This window comes from Siphateles boraxobius, unplaced genomic scaffold, assembly GCF_051911475.1.
Source record: "Siphateles boraxobius isolate OS27281-9 unplaced genomic scaffold, OSU_SipBor_1 55, whole genome shotgun sequence".
NCBI lineage: Eukaryota > Metazoa > Chordata > Actinopteri > Cypriniformes > Leuciscidae > Siphateles > Siphateles boraxobius.
Window position 1 is genome coordinate 9,582,501 of NW_027509181.1, and position 19,487 is coordinate 9,601,987.

At 44.4% G+C, this 19,487-nt stretch overlaps 1 protein-coding gene across 1 annotated transcript in view; it reads left to right on the forward strand.

The window, feature by feature from the left end:
* Positions 1–19,487, forward strand: part of pcdh15b (protocadherin-related 15b) — a 288,259-nt gene that overhangs the window by 172,527 nt on the left and 96,245 nt on the right. Inside the window, exon 19 of the mRNA XM_077206152.1 lies at positions 650–778. Within this exon, the coding sequence (XP_077062267.1) occupies positions 650–778 (129 nt within the window). The remainder of the gene's footprint in view (positions 1–649; positions 779–19,487) is intronic.

Consider the following 19,487-nt stretch of genomic DNA (forward strand, 5'->3'; position numbering starts at 1 on the left):
ACATAATTTATGGGGTTTTATTTCTCTCCAAAATCAAAAGAAAGAAGCAAATAATTATCTATAGGATAAATGAGAAATGAAAAATTAGACTGTTTTAGGATATTTTGGATTATGGCATTATGCAAGTTTAATAAGTAACAGTAGATAAATGTTAATTATATTTTTGCCTTGCATGCATGAATGTTTTAGTGTTATGTTTCCATTACTCATCTTTCAAAATGAGACACTTTGTGTATATCGCAAATATAGACCGTTAATTGTTGTTACTGAGTAGACGGAATTCTCCCTGCCAGCATGTTAATTTTGTTGCATCCATCAATTTGTTGAGGCGATCTATACTCTGAAACACTAATCTGCTCAACAGCTGTGGATATTTTTCATTAGACCCCATTCATAGCTTGATGATGAATGCAAATATGTTAGCAATTTTGCAAGTTCTTTGCAAATTAATCAGGGGAAATGGATAATTGTGTATGAAAGCCAACACTGTATGTTACCAGACAGTAACAAAATCACTCAAAGGCACACAAGGTTTGAATTTCAGATTGGTTGATGTCGTTAGATTACTGACTGAAACTGTGGAAGTTTTTATTTTTATTTTTAGGCGTCCATGTAACGATTGAAGTAACCTGAAGGCTCTTGTTTTCAGACCTCGACTACTACGGTGAATATAGTGGTGACTGATGTCAATGATAATGACCCTGAGTTTGATCCTCTACTGCCCCGTAATCTCACAGTTCAAGAGGAACAGGCAAATGCTTTTGTGGGTCAAGTAAAGGTAAGGTTGCAACCACTTTCAAAATTCTTTATACTTGTTCTCCTCTCTGTTTGATCTCCAGACTATTTGCTCTGCAGCAGTTTTCTGCCCACTGGAGTCAACACAGATGGAAATCATGAATCTCTACAAGTTTACTCTTTCTTTAACTTTCTGATTTCTTATTTCTTATAGTTGATTTAAAGGAGTATCCTCACCCAGAACTGATATTTTCACCCTCATGTCACTCCAAACCCAAAAAGGAAAAACTAAATTGCAAAATAAACTTTTAAACCTGTTATAATGAATATTCCAAGTTTTTTAATGTTTTTTTTTTTTTGTTTTTTTTTTTTTGAGAAACAGACCAGCATTTATGTTATTTAGAATCATCACCTCCATGGAGCTGTTAACTAAGAACTGCTATTACCAGACTGAATCAGTGAATTGAACTTGTTAAAGGATTAGTTCACTTGCATGATCATTTTCTCACCCCATGCCATTCAAGATGTTCATGTCTTCCTTTCTGCCATCCACGGGTTCACTTAGAAAGCCTATCAACTTCGAGTACTACAAAACGAGCCAATGGCAAAGAATCTGTTCGTCCCCGAACTGGTCCCAAATCAGCTGAACCGCCCGGGGATGGAGCCGCCATGGAGCGAGCTGAAACCGTGAGAGCTCATCGGCTACACAGTTCAGAGCTATGGGGATATAAATGGCACGAAGCGACTGCTTCTGACTCCATAAGAGGAGGTAGCAGGCGAGTTGCGACATATGGCGGGAGCGCAGAGGTTGCCGTGATGCCATGCCCACCTCGGGACTCGGTCGCGAAGCCAAAGCTGAAGCGGTCTCATATGAAGCAATCCGAACGGCGTTGCCGCGGCTGCAGATGCCATATGCCCCAGGAGCCTCTGAAAGAGTATCAGTGGAACCGCACTCTTGCCCTTGAACTGTCTCAGACTAGTCAGCAGTGACTGCGCGCGCTCGCTCCTAAGCTGCACGGACATGGCAAGAGTCGATTTCCATACCGAGAAAAGAGATCCTCTGCACGGGGCAAAGTTTGCTCTTCTCCCAGTTGACCCGAAGGCCCAGATGACCTAGGTGCCGGAGCACTAGGTCCCTGTGTTCGCAAACGTGATCTCGAGAGTGAGCTAGGATCAGCCAGTCGTCGAGATAGTTCAGGATGCGAACCCCGTGTTCCCGAAGGGGCTGTCATCCGGCTCTGGGACAGAGGGGGACGAGGGGTGCACGGCTCAGAGGAGGCGCACCGTGTCGCCAGAGAACTCTGTGTGCTCAGGGATGAACATGTCACTTCTTCTTTAACCAAACTAGGGTGCTGCCCACCCTTGGGTGAGCAGCAGGAATTGGAAAACAAAGGATTCTCCCCCGCCCTCCACCGGGGGAAAGAGTGATCCTGCTACCATCTCCTGGGAAGTGACCATCATCCCTGAGCAGCCCATCTCAGGAGCGCCGCTTGGCCCGGCGTTTAGCGGGGGGGGGGGGCGCTGGGGGGTCAGGAGAGGGCTGTGGCGTCCCCCTGCGGCCTCCAGAGCCAGCCCGGGTGAACGGGCGGGGTGGGAGCTGCGGGGGGGCGCCTTCAGCGGTGGGCAGACTGAGGGATCTGAGCGGACGGCGGTGCCGTCGGGGCAAAATGCCTCAGTCTGCTCATGGGCGGTTGAGAACTGTTGTACAGCCGTCAACCGCACCGCCGAAGGGCCGACCTGGGATATGAGGGTGTCGTGCAGACGGGTCCGCCGGACATCCTGCACATCGGACAGGTTAAGTCACAGGCTTGAATGGTGGACATCACCTGACCCAGGGAGTGTCCGGCCACTTTCGTCACTCTGGGAGCAAGGTCAGTGGCGGCGTGCAGCTCAATGAAGAGCCCTGGGTCAGTCCTACCCTCCTGCATGTCCATGAACACATGGGCCAGGTAGACCAGCAGAATGGCCATGGCATGCAGTGAGGCGGCTGCCTGTCCTGGGCGCTATAGGATTTCGCCACAAGTGTAGACGAAAAATTACAGGCTTCGGACGGGTGCTTAGGATCACGCCGAGAAGAAGCACCCCTGAGGACACATGAGCGTCGCAACAGAGCGTTCGACCAGGGGGAACCCAGTGTACCCATGGGCGGCGGCCCCGTCGAGGGAAGGAAGGGCGGAGGAGATTAACGAGGGATCGCTGGAAGACATGGGGGTCTTCGAGGATTGGACAACAGATCCGATTCTGGAACGTCAAAGGAAAAACGCGGGGGGTCTAAAGACGGGCCCGCGGGCGTCCCGTGATCGCTCACAGGTTGCGTCAATAAACAGGGGGGCTTGGGGCACGGACGGATAGTCGGCGCCTTTGTTCCACACCAACACCCTCAGGTCACCCTGGCCACCAGCCGAAGTAGCACCTCACGTGGAGAGTGTTAGATCGGGGTTTGGATGAGGGGACTCTCTCTCAAACGAGATCATTGAGTCTCGATCGTAATGCACGATGGTCACGTTCCCGCGGGGAGAACGTGAGTCATCCACAAACGCTGCTCTAGCGTGATCAAGCCCAAGCACGCAGAGCAGAGAATGTGCCCATCAAAATCGGAAATGAGTCAACCGCAAACAGAAATGCACGGGCGAGCCGTCTTTAAAAAGACGTGCCACGTGCGAGCTCTTTTGTGAGAGAAAAGAAAACTCTGAGAGTGTTGAAGCTTTTTCATGATAATCGAGTGTAAAGACTTTTATCTCTAAAAACTATTTAGCTTATAACGCTAGTATATGGGGCATATAATAAGTAAAAAGAGATCGCTAGTTAATACCACTAACAAGGCTCAAAATAGCCCCACACTAACACGGTAGGATAATGAGGGTCTCTACATACAAACCGAAGCACTGAGAACTTTGTAAGTGTACAGACAGTTTAATAATAATATACTTTCTAAAGACAGTACCATCGCATATACAGGCAGGTGCCATCTTTAGAAATACAGCCTCGACCAGTCGAACCACTAACACCGTGCTAAGTGAGCTGAACTGTGAGATTCCAAGTCACAATTCAGCTCGTAGCACAGCGCTCGTGGTTCGACTGGTCGAGACTGTTTTCCAAAGATGGCTCCGCGATGGTACTGTTTTTAGAAAGTATATTATCAACTGAAATTCATTGAAAATAATGTGGTCATAAGTGCCATTTGTTACAATCATCACTCTTTTTTTTTTTTTTCATATACTTAAGATTAAAACCCCAATATACTCACTGTTATGTTTTTTTCATTATTTTTTAGTTTTGTACTTGGGCAGTGTTGGTGATTCACATATATACAGACATAAAATCTCAGATCATGTGCTTGCTCTGTCATAGTTATGTGCACAGAGCATGAATGTTCTTTTGTCCAGTTCTATTTGAGTATTTCAATCCCTTCCGCGGTCTCATATGAGCGGTGTTAATCAGTGCCTGCTGGGGTTTGGGCCTGACGCCAGCAGCTGGAGTGTCTTCCTCTGCCCTCTTGAGCCCTCATCTCACTCTTTTCCCATCGCCCAGCTGGCATACACCCGCAGCCTATCCGCCAAAGTCCCTTCCCGCTCCACTGTTTATGATTTTCCAATTAAAGAAATGTATTTTAAATAATTTGTTACCTTCGGGGACGTCCTGTAATGAGTAGCTTTGTTGGGCTCTGTTAATCTGCGAGACTTGTAATTAGTGGTCTAGATTAATAGAGCCGCACTTTGTCATCAAAATAATCACAGGCTAATGCTGGCAGACTGTTTATTAGCAGAGCATTCCTTAAACATGTCTACTTTGTGTCTGATAAATATACATTACACCTCATAAGATGGACGGGCACCATGTTCCAGGGCTTTATTGCTGCTGTCTAGGAATAAGCACAAGATCATTCTGTGTTATTTGATTTGTTGACAATGGTGGTTTGTGATTTGAATACAAAACCAAAATAAAATTATGCATAAATGTAATTAATAGGTCTGGGATCAGTGCTGAAACAGCTTCATATCATACATAAATAAAGAGAGACAAAACAGTGAAGCTAATGTTATAAAACAGGCTGGATGTTGATAGTGTTGTTTTTGGTATTCTAAAAAGTATCAGCTCATTAGGAGGATTTGTTTGTGAATCGGACTACACTGCTCGCATTGTGCAGCCCACAGAACAACTGGGTACACTTTACAATAAGGTTCATTAGTTAACATTCGTTAGTTAACATGAATTAATAATGAACAATACTTCTTCAGCATCTTAGTTAATATTAATTTCAACATTTACTAATACATTATTAAAATCAAAGGTTGTATTTGTTAAAGTGTCCCTATTATGTTTTTTTTTTTAATTACATTTCATGTAGTGTGTAACATACCTCTAAAACAATGAAAACATCCTGCAAAGTTTTAAATATGAAAGTCCACCGTATTAAAATGTATTGTCTCTTTCAAATGTAAGAGTCGATTCTGAGTCAGTGAAATGAATCGTTTTTCAAACGAGTCATTAGCCGTTTCGTTGTGATGTCAAGACGAAACATTAGCATATTGCTCGCCCACTTATTGCGCACACAGAGACCAGAGAAAACTTGAACCTCAAACACTGCAGCTGATTCCTGTGGATACTGGATAGCATCATGTCGAGAAGAAGCTGTGCTCTACATACAATGTGAAGGCAAAGCCAGTTTTTTTTTCACTGCCCAAGGACGAGCATGTGAAGAATAAGTGGTTAAAATTAATCTTTACCACAATACCACAACAGTATAATCCTAAACTCTTGCTGTGTTCACTTTATTTTACTGACGACTGCTTCTCAAATCTCGGAGTTCAGTGCAGGATTCGTAAAACGCTTGTGCTTGAAAGATGGTGTTTAAAATACTTAGTTTTGAGTTTTATATTGTGTTGGTCTCCTGCTAACTGGTTAACTCTCATTACTGTCTTACTGAAATACTTCTGCGGATCAGTTGTGGGCCACTATTACCTAAAACTGTGTCTATTAATGCAGATTGTCTGTCGTTCTCACTACTTTGAGGAAAGATAAAGCATGGAGTAAGATTTGTTTTACCAACGTTTATGTTACATCAGTCAATGTATGTGCTGTTATTGATACATTTTCCATATGTCCACCGCAATAAATTAGAAAAATACTCGGTAGATAAATAAGTACAAGTAAAATAATCGGTTTGTTGATGGACATTCACTTGTTAATGCTGATGGTGAGGAATTACAGTTGCAACATCTCATAATGTACCTCAAACTGAGTAGTCTATCACTGAGAAACGTCCTGCTCAAGTCATCCTTATGATGAAGGTTTGGGTTGAATAACTAGTTCTTCCAATGTTTCATCATCGGACTCGCACTCGTATTCGCATTGATATGGTAAAATCGACGTCATTGTTCGTTACTGTGTTTAGTTTACGGTGTAGGAAGCCTCAGGACAAGCAGAGCTGACGTTGTTATGGCAATGGGCATTTTTGTTTTGATTCATCTGACGAGTCGTTTGAGAATCATTGAAAATGTGATGTGCAAATGTATATTATGAGAAAATGAAACAGTTTTTTGACCTTTGATGCATGTAAACATGTAGTAGGAGACTCCAAAACAACATTAGGAAACTTTAAAATAGCATAATAGAGGCACTTTAACATTACTTAATGCACTGTGAACTAACATGAACAAACTAAGAACAGCTGCATTTTTATTAACTAAAATCAAGAAAGATTAATAAATAATGTAACAAATGTATTACTCATTGTTAATTCATGTTAGTTAATACATTACCTAATGTTAACAAATTAAACCATTTTGTAAAGTGTTACCGAACAAATCAATAGAAAAATATAATTAGTTTGCTTCTCAATCACTCACTTTAACATCTTGAATTGGACCACATCCCACTACATATTTTACTCCCTTTTTCTCAGGCGTAATTAACACGAAGTAGTCCCACACTCTGATATTCACGGCAATATTTATACCGCGGTATAAAGCATTTAGCAAAAACTCTTCTCTTTTCTACTGTCACAGGCATATTCCATCATGGAACAGCGCCAGTGCTTTTCCTAATTGTTCACTTCTTGACAAGTTGATAGTTATGTGTGCGGCGCAGTACGACAAGCTTCATTTACAAACCCCACTTGTCTTGAATTCATTTGGAGCTCCTGACACGTCTCCCAGCGAGGCATGTTGGACATGGTCCAAAGTTTAACGCTAGCTAAACATCCCCTACGGCTAACATAAAGCAGCAGAGGTTTCCATATCATTAGAGAAATGGCCACAGAGCTCTATCAGCGCTATCACAGCAGAGCCTGCATCACTGTAGATATTACACCTGTCCGACGTACCCATTTCAAATGATTCCAAATAAGCCACAGCATGGGGAATTTAAACTTGTTGAAAGTTGGTTAAGTTCAGGCCAGACAGTCCTGCCTCACTGTCTGTGGTCGAATTGCTTGTCAGTTGACTTGCTATCTAGACTTGTGTACTTGTTTTTCATCAGAAAGCTTTTTATGAACTCGTGTACTTGCCATATTGACGTGGACAGAAGCAGACACCTTCGTTTTATGCCGCTCTTCTCTTTGATGTGCTTGTCTGCATTCCGTCAATATGCCTAATAATGATTTAAACTCAAAGCAGCTGTGAGACAAATAAGTGGGCTAATGTTGTTATCAGAGATGCTACAAAGTAGTGTGAAATGAGTGCTAATTAGAAAAGATAGTTAGAACTTGTCTTTCTGCCATTATCTGCCTGATAGCGCAAGCATCCTTCTTAAAGTCAATGTGAAATGCCTTTCACAACCTATTTACTTGCATAATCTGAAGTTTTACCAAGTGAAACAGTATATTCAACTAGAAGAAAATGTAGGACTAGACCTGATTTTGTTAAAATTGATTGGATTGTGAAAAGTAGGCCTTAGATATTTGAATGGATTCAGGTGTTTGGAAGGAAGAGGCTGAAAAGTAAAAGAGATTTTTGATGACAGCCGAAAAAGAAAGTTGTTTTAGTAGAGCAGGTTATTATGATCAGTCACCTGCTTGCCACAATTACAAAGACCAACAAAGTGCATTAAAGTGTCAGATGAAAACCAAAATAAATGTTATGTCATGTTGACTTTATAGAGTATCAGTGTTCCCCATTTCATGATTTTGAAAGCATTTAGGAGTGAAATGCCTTGAACAAACTTGAAAACCTCTTAATACTCATCCTCCTTCAAAAATAGTGAGCCCGCAACCAGGTTAGTATGCTCAGTGGTGATCAGTGCAAAGTCTTCTGATTGCCGAAACAATAGTAACATGCATCGTGTGGTATTTCTGCTGTGCCCTGTATTCAGGTTTAATTAACTTTCGATTGATTGCTGAGAAGATGAATGCTTTCATTACCAGCTTTTGCTTACCTTAGCATGTGATAAAAAACGCACAGGAAGTTCTGCCATCTCCTTAAAGCTATCTTTGTTTCATGTTTGTTTTCCTACCTTTTTTCTGCCTTTTTTCAGAGGGCAGCTAACCTAAAAGTTTCAAAATAATCAAAATTATGAATAAAAAATAAATAGTAATAATTCATTTAGTGCAGCAGAAGAAAGAAAAAGATTTCTTGACTTTAAAGACACCATAACAGCCTATAATAAAGATGCTGTGTTTCTGTGTAATTAAGAAATACATTATTATTATTACTACTACTACTACTACTACTACTACTAGAAAACTACATTTGCCATATTGTTTCTGGTTGATTGAGTTATCAATTTCAACTTACTGTTTGGAAAACTTCAACGAACTTGCACTTGATGTGAATGTCCGCTTTGTGAAAATTTAGAACGCTGATTTCACAGAGATATAGATGCATAATTCCATGCAAATGTGGTGGATTTGCACAAAGATAATGATAAACATTTACTTTTGTGCAAATAAAATGCATCAGTCACTCAAAAATCCCTATATTTAACGATAATAAAACCTTTTTCTGAAAACATTTGCTGAGCCAGTTGTATAAAACACAGTAAATGATCTTCTCTTTTCATAATCGCACACCTGCAAAACATACTTGTTGAAACAATGTTTTTCTTAATACATCATACTCCAAGCATCGGTTAATGGAACGTTACATGTGAAAGCAGCTGTTTTGTGGTTTACTTACAGTTGTCTCTGCATATTCAACTGGGATTGGAGAAAGTATTTTAATACTGAAAACATAACAGTTGTTTTGTATAACAGTCATTGTATACCCTAATGAAAGTGGCAGCTATGTAATGCTGATGTGATCTTTTCAAATACCAGTCTTATGTGGTATTATTAAAGGACAATTCCGGCCAAAAATGAACCTAGGGCTAAATAACACATGGGTACCGAGTCCACCGTTCTCTGGGATGTGTTTTCATGATAATCGAATGTACCCAGTTTTAACGTTAGTTTTTGTTTAACCACAGATTAGCTAACCCATGTGTTATTTAGCCCTAGGTTCATTTTTGGCCAGAATTGTCCTTTAATTTCTTTTCACTTTTACTGTTACTTTTGACAAGCTTGTTGGGCTTTAGAAAGCTCATTGTCACCACTTCAATTACTGCATGCTAAAACTTTCTCTGAACCGTCTATGTCACTAACATTTTCTAAGCATGTATCTCTCCAAATTATATTTGAAACACCTCAAATAATAGAAGACATCTCCGTAATGTACACGAGGAATGGAGGAAAAATGAAAGGAACATCTGAAGCAAGCATTGCATGAAGCTTAAATCCCTTCACTTATACATGTAGCTTGATTTTTCTGATTCTGTTCAGTTAAACATGGAAAATATGTCTCTTCAAAGACCTGTCTGTCGAAGGGTCGAGTCTGTCTTTGACTGGCCCATTGCCGTCTTGGCCTCCTCTGGGTTCCAGCTTTGATGGTAGTAAATGAGTTTGGGTCCGACCCTTTGGCGAAGGACAGTGCTCGCTCTATCTATGTCTGTAAAATTGATCGCAGGGGGTCTTTGAGCACTTTATTTCAGGCCTTATCAGAAACAAAAGCACTTTGCCTGAGTGTCAATGAGGTGCTTTCATTCTCAAGTGCTGAACGGATAAGAAGCGGATAGCCCAGTTGGTAGTTTGTTTGATGCCATTAAATTTAAGACTTGTCTAAATGGAGAAACTTGAGAAACCACGGAGAGGAAGAGACACTTTATTGATGGTCCATTTGTCATTGACCACGCCATTCCGTATGACATTCTTTCTTCCATGAAACACAAAAGGGAAAGTTTTTGAACAAAATCCGGGCTGCTTTTTTTCCATATAATAAACGTGAAAGCGGCTTTCAAGTTCCAAGATAACAAACCGGGAGTCATGTGGACTAATTGTATAAGTATTTTATGGTACTTTTGCATCCTTTTTGATGTTTGAAAGTTTGCCTTATGGGTTTGAAATGACAAGAGGGCAGTGGTGAACAGTAACACAGTATTTGTACATTCTTCAGCTATCTGTACTTTATTAGAGTATAGGGGGTAATGGGTGCTAACACAGAAACCGAAAATTCTCAGGAAAGCAGCATTTGTCCAAATTTCAATCTTAACCGTTCTATTTCATTAGAAACGATCTTAAAACAGGGCTTTAAGTGTAAAATACCGAACTTGTCCTTTAATTTGCATTTATTGTCAACGCAGTGCAGCAGCCAGCAGGCCTAGGACAGGCCATCTTGCATGCTCATTGGCTGCCGTGCGGCAACTGCTGCACCCTACCACTGAGCCTCACGCATGACGTCGCACCCTCTACGCGTCATAATGGGGGTGGCTTAGCGTATAAAAGTCAGGCTCGGAGGCTGCGTCACTGGTTTCATCATCTGAAGCAAAAATCGCTTCTGGCGCCTGCACGGTCGGGTTACGCAATACTCGTTCCCTCTTCTAGAGAGAACCGAGGTTACGTATGTAACTGAGTATGTTCTCTTACGAGATTTTCTCTGGTATTGCGTAAGCTAGCTTACGCTACGGGAACCCATTGTCAACGCCGTGTGCGCCCAGCCTCCACCTCATGAGTCCCAGGGATGCCCGGGGAACATAGATAACTGGGAAACAGGTGGCCAGCAATGCAGGCCAGCACATGTTATAAGCACATACAGGGTATTCAGAGTGGCGTCGCCGGTCCATAAAACTATTCACCATATAGTGCAGCTTAGCCAGGAGAGCTAACATTGCGTGAGAGTAGTCTGCGCATGATAATCTGGGCAGGATATACACACCGCTCACACTCACAGAAGTCTAGCCTGCAAGGCGGAAGCTTCCAGGTTATAAAACCTAACAAATGTGGATGGAGAGGCACAGCCTGCCGCCCCATTCAATGTCTTGAATGGAAATTCCGCTGGACCAAGCCCCACGACGAGGCCACGCCTCTGGTGGAATGCGCCCTGATGCCCAAGGGGCATTGCAGACCTTTAGACTTATAAGCGGATGCGATAGCTTCCACTATCCATCTGGACAGGCTCTGTTTTGAGGTGGCGAGACCCTCGGTGCGCCAACCAAACGAGACAAAGAGCTGTTCTGAACGCCTGAAAGAGGCGGAGCGCGTAATGTAAGCCCTCAGCACCCTGACGGGGCAGAGGAAATTAGCATCACCCTCACTATCGGATGCTGGCAGAGCCGAAAGAGAAATGACCTGCGCCCTGAAGGGGGTGCCCAATACTTTAGGGACATAACCATGTCTTGGCTTAAGGATGACTTTAGAGTCATTTGGCCCGAACTCAAGACACGCAGCGCTAACAGATAGCACGTGTAAATCCCCCACAATTTGACTGACGACAGAGCTGTCAGGAAAACGGTTTTGAGCGAGAGGGTACTTTAGGTCCACGGAGTCTATCGGTTCAAAGGGGAAAGCTTTCAGGCCCTCCAGGACCATTGACATATCCCACATGGGAACCGACGGGGGTCGCGGGGGATTCATCCGACTGGCTCCTCTAAGGAAGCGGATGACGAGTCTGTTTCTTCCTACTGACTGACCATGCGTCGACTCAGCGGACGCTGCAATGGCCGCCACATAAAATTTAAGCGTGGATGGGGACCTGCCCTTATCCAACAGCTCTTGAAGGAAGCCAAGCAACCCCGGGACCCCACACGTTCGTGGGTCTAGATCTCTATCGGCGCACAATTTGGAGAACACCGGCTATTTAGACGTGTAAAGCCGCCTCGTAGAGGGAGCTCTGGATTGCGTAATCGTGTTCATCGCTCCTTCTGGCAGGACAACGGGTATCCGTTGATTAACCATACGTGTAGAGACCAACGCTTTGGATGGGGATGCCAGATTGAGCCGCGGGCTTGAGAGAGGAGATCTCTCCTCATCGGAATCGGCCAAGGGGCTGTGTGAGGGAACCAGGTTTGATTCTCCCAGCGTGGGGCTATAAGGAGCACCGAGTGGCGCGTTTCCCTGATCCTCTTGATTACCTGTGGTAACAGAGAGACCGGAGGGAAAGCATAAAGCGGGAGGCTGGCCCAGATTTGGGCCAGCGCATCCTCGTTCTTTGAAAAGAACAGTGGGCAATGAGCGTTGTCTTTTGACGCAAACAGGTCGACTTCTGTTTGCCGAAAAGTCGCCACAGTAACTGGACTGTCTGGGGGTGCAGAGACCATTCCCCTGGGGGAACATAGTTCCTGAACAGTTTGTGTGGACTGTCGTTCAAGTAGCCTGGCACATGTGCAGCTCTCAGCGAGCGCAGGAGGTACTGAGACCATATAAGAAAGCGTTCTGTCAGATGGCAGAGGCTTCTGGATCTGACACCGCCCTGACGGTTTATGTAGGACACCACAGACATGTTGTCCGAGCGGACTAGCACATGATGGTCCTGTAGGAACGGGAGGAAGCATTTGAGTGCGTTCTCGACCGCTATCATTTCCAGACAATTTATGTGGAAGCGTCTCTCTTGGTCTGACCACAGGCCAAAGACCGGTCTGCCCTCGAAGACGGCGCCCCAACCTAAGTTGGAGGCGTCCATCGAGATGACCTTTCGGGGTGATACAGCCCCCATTGTCACTCTGGTACCAGTTGGCCGCTAACCAGGGCTTCAGAGCCAAAATGCAGCTCTGAGTCACTCTGATTCGTCTGTAGCCTTAAACCCAAGCCTGGTGAGGCACTTGGGCGTTCGGCCACCATTGTAGCGGGCGCATGCGCAGCAGGCCCAGTTGAAGCACAGCCGCAGCTGATGCCATACAGGCTAGCATCCTCTGGAATGTCTTCAGAGATCTGATGCTGCCCTCCTTGAAAGACGCGGCCAGGTGTCGAACACGGCGCGCCCTGCGTTGATAGGCGGGCCGTCATAGCCACAGAGTCCAGTTCTATTCCTAGGAAGGAAACTGACTCACTGGGCAGTAATGAGCTCTTGGTCCAGTTGACCGTGAGGCCCAAGCTTTCCAGATGGCTGAGTAGCACTGTTCTGGGAGATAACAGTTCTATCTCTGACTGTACTAAAATCAGCCAATCGTCCAATAGTTCAGAACTCGCAGCCCTTTCAGTCTCAAGGGGGCGAGAGCCGCATCCATGCACTTCGTAAATGTACGGGGTGCCAAAGACAGGCCGAACGGGAGAACGGTGTATTGATATGCCCGACCGTAGAAGATGAATCTCAAGAATGGCCTGTGACGGGGGACTATCCGGATATGAAAGTATTTCTTCTTTCAGATCGAGAGAGATAAACCAGTCCCTCGGGCGAATTTGCGCGAGGATTTGTCTGGTCGTGAACATTTTGAACGGCCGTCTTATGAGAGCTTTGTTCAAATATCTCAGCTCTAAGATAGGTCTTAGAGCTCCGTCCTTCTTGGGTACGAGAAAATAACGGCTGTAAAAGCCTGACTCGCTCAGAGTAGGAGGTACTGGTTCTATGGCCCCTTTGCACAGCAGTTTGGCTACTTTTGCGTGGAGTAGATGCGCTACATCCGCTTTCACTTTCGTCTCGGTCCGTGCTCGAAGCGAGGGGGAAAGGCAAGCGAACTGAAGCAAATAGCCCTGTCTTATTGTGCTCAGCACCCATTCTGACACACCCGGAATAGCCTTCCATGCTTCTACATGTATAGCTAGGGGCAGAATGGACTCCGGGTTCCGATAGCCGCACTTCGCAGGCTCGGGAAACTGAACCGGAGGTGTGTGCGGGGCACGCACGCCCTCTGATCTCGGGAACGGCAGCTCGCTGACAGCTGTGACTGTCTGTATCACTTGAGATGACCCGAATACTGGGAATGGGGAACATTTTGTGACAATATTTAGTGCGAGCGGAGCCTGGGTCGAAGTGTTTGTCAGTAAGCGTGAGCGCTCGTGAGTGCGCACGTGACTTACATTCATAACTTGGCCGCTGTGAGGCTGTTGCCGTGTAACAGAGCGGGCAGCGAGTTGGTGTGAGCACAGATTTGTGGGCACATTCTCTACATCTAGCACTCAAGCGGCATTTGCCAGCTTTATGAGAGTGGGCTCTGTGAGTGTGTGAGACACATGGGGCATCGTGTTTATGTGTAGGGGTGAGCACTGACTTCTGACTTGCGGGCACTTTTTCTACACTTAAAACACCATCGGATAGCCGGATAACCAGAATTTACACTCTTTCTGAGATTTCTCTGGGTCACCATAAAAAAACGGTGTTTGTGTGCAGGCCAGCAGGCTGTATTGCCGACTCGTTGGCTGCTAAATGTACTTCTGCAGCAGCCTTCTCTGAGGGGACTGACAGGACGAGATATTTTGACGGTGGTCCAGCCGCAGCGAGACCCAGCCTGCAGGACTTTGCCAGCTCGGGCTTCAGCGCAACCCTGGGCCGGTGTCCCCGGGGGGGGGGAGGCGGCCTGCGGCCTGCGTCCAGACGAGCGTGATCTAGGCGAGCGACCCTGTCGACGCTGCGAAAGCTGGGGCTGAGCTGGGCGCTGGCTAGCGTGTCGTGCAGGCGTATCACGTGGGCGGCTTGCAGAGAAGCTAGAGCGTCGAGGCAGGAAAAAGTTCATGGTCTGTGGGGTCTTCTGCACTTCGGAGAATCGGTCGACGATCCCATTCAACCCCTGGGCCGAAGAGACCAGTAAGGGAGAGCGGCGCGTCGAGAAACGCGTAGCGCTCTGACTCGCTCATATCCGCAAGCGTCAGCCAGAGGTGCCTCTCTGTGACGGTGAGCGAGGCCATGCATCAGCCCATTGCCTGAGCCGCGGATTTCGTCGCACGAAGGGAGAGATCCGTTGCGCTCCTCAAATCCGTGATGGCGGCTGGGTCCTTGCTTTTCTCGTCACATTCGGGGAGGAGATCAGCTTGGAGGGTCTGCAGCACAGCCATCGAGTGCAGGGCGGAAGCAGCTTGTCCGGCGGCGGCGAACGCCCTGCAGGCTTTAGACGGGAGGGCAGACTTTGAGCGCCATCTCGCAGAGGGCGGGCAAAGGTGCGCTGCGACCGGCTCTTCCACTGGGGGGATAGCTGTGTACCCCTTCTCGGCGGCGCCGTCCACTTGGGAGAGCCTCGAGGAGACATGTGAGTGGAGCCTCGCGGAGAATTGTGCGTTCCACGACTTAGAAAGCTCGGCATGAAGCTCTGGCAGAAATGGCGCAGATCTGGAAACGGGCGGGGGGCGGCGGCTGTGAAGGAAACAGCCGTCGAGCCTATTGGGCGCGGGCTCCTCAGGCGGGGACCAATCCAGGCCAAGTTGGTCGACGGCCTTCGAGAGGAGGCGCATGAGCTCGGCGTCCACGCCAGCCCGAGTCCTGCTGGATTCCTGGATCGAGGAGGAGGTGGAGTGATGAGAACTCGACCACTCCTTGCTGTCCGATGCCAGGATGGAACAGCTGTCACCTGGGTACGCTCCTTCAGCTTCGTCCCCTGAGGCGGCGGCAGTGAGGTCCGAAGCCGGCAGCTGCACGTCCGGGAGGGGCGGAGAAGGAGTGAGGCTGGCGGGATGCGATCTGGCGAGCACTTCACTGTGGCCACAGGCTCCGGCATCCTCTGCGCATGGCGCTTCTTGCGCGGTCCAGAGGATGGAGTGACCCGCAGGGTCGACAACGGAAGTGCTTCACAATGCTTGTGGTCTGGGCCCAGGCAGAGAGCGCAAATGACATGGCAGTCTCCTGTGCGGGGCTCTGCACGAGCCGCAGGAAAGGCGAGGCATTTTTAGAAAAATGCTTGCGCTCTTTTATTGAGAGAAAGTGAGTGTCGCAGCAGCGAACACTCACACAAGGCAAGCACAAAATGATACTCAACGCCGGATGGCGTAGCAGGCACGGAAGGATGAAGGTGGCGAAGACGGCCGGCTTCTTCAGGCGCTTTCCTCTGCGTGCTGGTCGCTAGTTTCGACGGCGGAAGGCTTCTCTCAAAGTCCAGCGATGCGGAGAGCTTCGCTAAAGATGATGAAAATCAGTGACGGAGCCTCCGAGCCTGACTTTTATACACTAAGCCACCCCCATTTTGGCGGGCTATGACGCGTAGAGGGCGCGAAGTCACGCGCGAGGCTCAGTGGTAGGCTGCAGCAGTTGCCGCATGGCAGCCAATGAGCACGCAAGATGGCCAGCTCTAGGTCTGCTCGCTGCTGCACTGAGTTGACAATAAATGCTAATTAAGGATAATTTTTGGCTTCAATATCTCGAGAAAACAGGTTTTATAACAGCTTTGTCCCCCAAGCCATCAGACTGTTGAACACTAATAAATAATACTTAGTACTGCTGGTCCTCTACTTGACTGCTGTCAAATATTGAGATAGATATTTAGATAGCTAAATTATTTATTCCACTTTGCTATTTATCTATTTATTATAATCTGTTTGTACAAATTTTTGGGATGAACATTTACACTGCATTGAAACTGTAAAAAACTGTGGTCTATGCAAACGAAATTTCGTTCTGTATACACTTGTTGTATTCTAAATGACAATAAAGTCTGTCAAAGTCAAAGTCAAAGTCAAAAGAGGACTTTACCCATAGCGTAAGCTAGCTTACGCAGTATGAGAGAACCTCTCGTAAGAGAACTACTATGTTTTGCGCAGAGTTCTTCTTAAAATTATGAATAATTTTACCCTATGAGACATCTGTTTATAATAAAAAAATTACATTAATCAAGAATTTTTGTACTTTATCTCAATTAAAATTAAAAAGGAGTTCTATTTTATTAAGGGATTCTGTACTTTTACTTAACCCTCTGGGGACGGATTGGGCGGTACCGCCCAAAATTACATACTTTTACAAATGTGTAATTATCTTAAAAACTATTAATGATAGAGAGGTGCGGTCTTTTTTGCCGTCTTCCCCAGATTCCGGTGAAAACAGTAATAACAAACTTACCCGGCTTGTATACACACTTCCTTGCTGGCAATACAACTTCGTCAAAGGACAATGAAATCGATGTTGTTTGGCAGATTCACGAGCAAGAACCAATGGAAAAATTGCCGATGGAGGAATATTTTTCTTACCCAATCAGAGGAAGGTTACCTAGCAAATTCTAGCAAATCGGAGGACTATGTAGCCTTGCAAGGGGTGGTACTATATACTATTACACAAACAGCGTTGAGTGGCAGAGACGACAGAAAGCGAACGGACGCGTCGAGTATAAACGATGCTTTACGTAGCGAGAGCGCACAGAGATATTAGAGAGAGACAGAACAATTATAATATATATATATATATATATATATATATACACATACAATTATATATATATATATATACACATACAATTATAGCATTATTTATTGTTTTAGCACTTTTATGATGGCAAGCAGTAAACGACTTACGTTGGAACAAGCTCTGGAACAATTACTGGAGAGTGACGAGGAGAAAGCATTGCTTAGAAAACTCTAAGCATTCCTAAGAAAAACGCCTCGGACTATTTGTATATAGAGTTACATTTTTCATTGTTCTTTACACATTTTATTTAACAATTACACATGTCTGTCAAGCAAAGGCTTTGACAAATATATTTTTTGTTCAAAAACTGTTAATGCCAAAAATAAATTCCAAAAATCAAATTTCCGTTTTTGAAATTCTCTAGTTTATGGTACATTTTCACTCATACTTCCTTTATAAACATATTACGTGTGCTTATGTTAGCTTAGGGTCTTCTGAATCCATAGACACCAAACACATAGTGTCCATCTCCATTACATATAGTTTATAAGCCCAAATGTAAAAATAGAGAAAACGGACCAAAAAGAGCTTAGTCCCCAGAGGGTTAAGTACTTGATTTGTGTAAACTGCATGAGGGTGAATATATGACAAGTTTTCTTTTTTGCGTGAACTATTCCTTCACCGTTATGATTTAGTTTGGCTTTTTATTGGTGTCTTCGAGCTGAGTGTAGATAATTGCCATGAGAATATCAAAGAACAACATGTGCACCTGTGTGCGTCACTGCAGGGACTCACAAATCTTGCTGTTGTTTTGTTGATTGTCTCATCACCCCACTGGTGAAGCAGGTGTCTCTTGGGGTGTGTGTGGTTCGATGACTGTGTGGTGACGTGTTGAAATTATAAATTAAGGTTATATTTTCACAGCCATATGGACAGGTTATTTCTCTCTGTGTGTGGCAGGAATCCAACAGTCAATGAAAACCTGAAAATACTACAGAAATCTGTGGCATGTTTGGTAATACTGCAAAGATCAATAAAATAATAATGTTGGGTATCATTTATCATGAACTAGAAATGAATATTTGCATTTGATATTGATCTAATATTCTATTGTTCATTACTAATTCATGTTTACTTGTAATATTGACAAGTAATACAAGTAATACATAATACAATTTAAGAATTTTTTGTTCATAATTTTAACTATTGTTAATTTATTTAACATGAAATTTTAACGTGTACTAGTAATAACCTAGTAATAACATAATGGAACACTGTAAAAGTATTGTTCATTGTTAATCCATGGTACCTAATGCATGTGTTAATTTTACTAAATTTAACCTAAAGTATATCCAACATTTCTATAGTAGAAAAATAGTTTCAAAGATTGTGGCCAGTAAGATTTAAAATAATGCAAAGCCAAATCCAGAAAAGTTAAGACATTTTGTAAAATGCAAAAAAATAAAATAAAGAATCTGTGATTTGTTAATTCTCTTTAACCTTTATTTAAAGCTGCAGCCCGTAATAATAATAATAATAAAAAACATAACCAGCCAGTGTTCAAAAATATATTCTTGCCTTAGCTCGATTCAAAACGGTTAGCTTGAAATAATGATTTTAATTCCAGTAGCACTGGTGGATTTCCACGGGAAATTCGAGCATGTCTTTGCGTCATTACGTCACATCTGTACACATAAAGAAGGTGTTTCAGCTAGTGGCTAGTTTACATGTGAGGATGTTGGAGGTGGAATTTTTTAGCCTTTTCTCACAGCACTTTAAATAATTCAACTTATGGTGGATCCAGAAAGGTTCAAACGACAATCACCAGTGCAACTGGAGATTCACCAGTTGTAAAACCCAAAAGAATTCGGACTTCGGAGTGGTAAAAAGAGACTGCAACCGGGCCTAACGTTACACGAAAACAAGGTTAAACATCGGCAAGGCTTCTGAAAGATGGCGTGAACTCCGTGATTTGAAGGGGTTCAAAACGGACGCAGAGACGGCTTTTTTTCTGCTGGACAGGTCAGAATTTTCAATAGTTCAATCATGTAACAGTAGCACACTTGTTAGCTTAATTCACACAGTTACGGAGTTTCCTTTGTTGTGGCTTTTTTCGTTTTACTGGTAAATATTAATTATTTTGTGCTAGCTATGAGAGGGAGCAATTCACTTCTACTCCAAGAAAACCAAACCCTCATTCTCCGTTGTCAAGCATTGGAGGCCCATCATATCTTCCGATATATTGCGAAT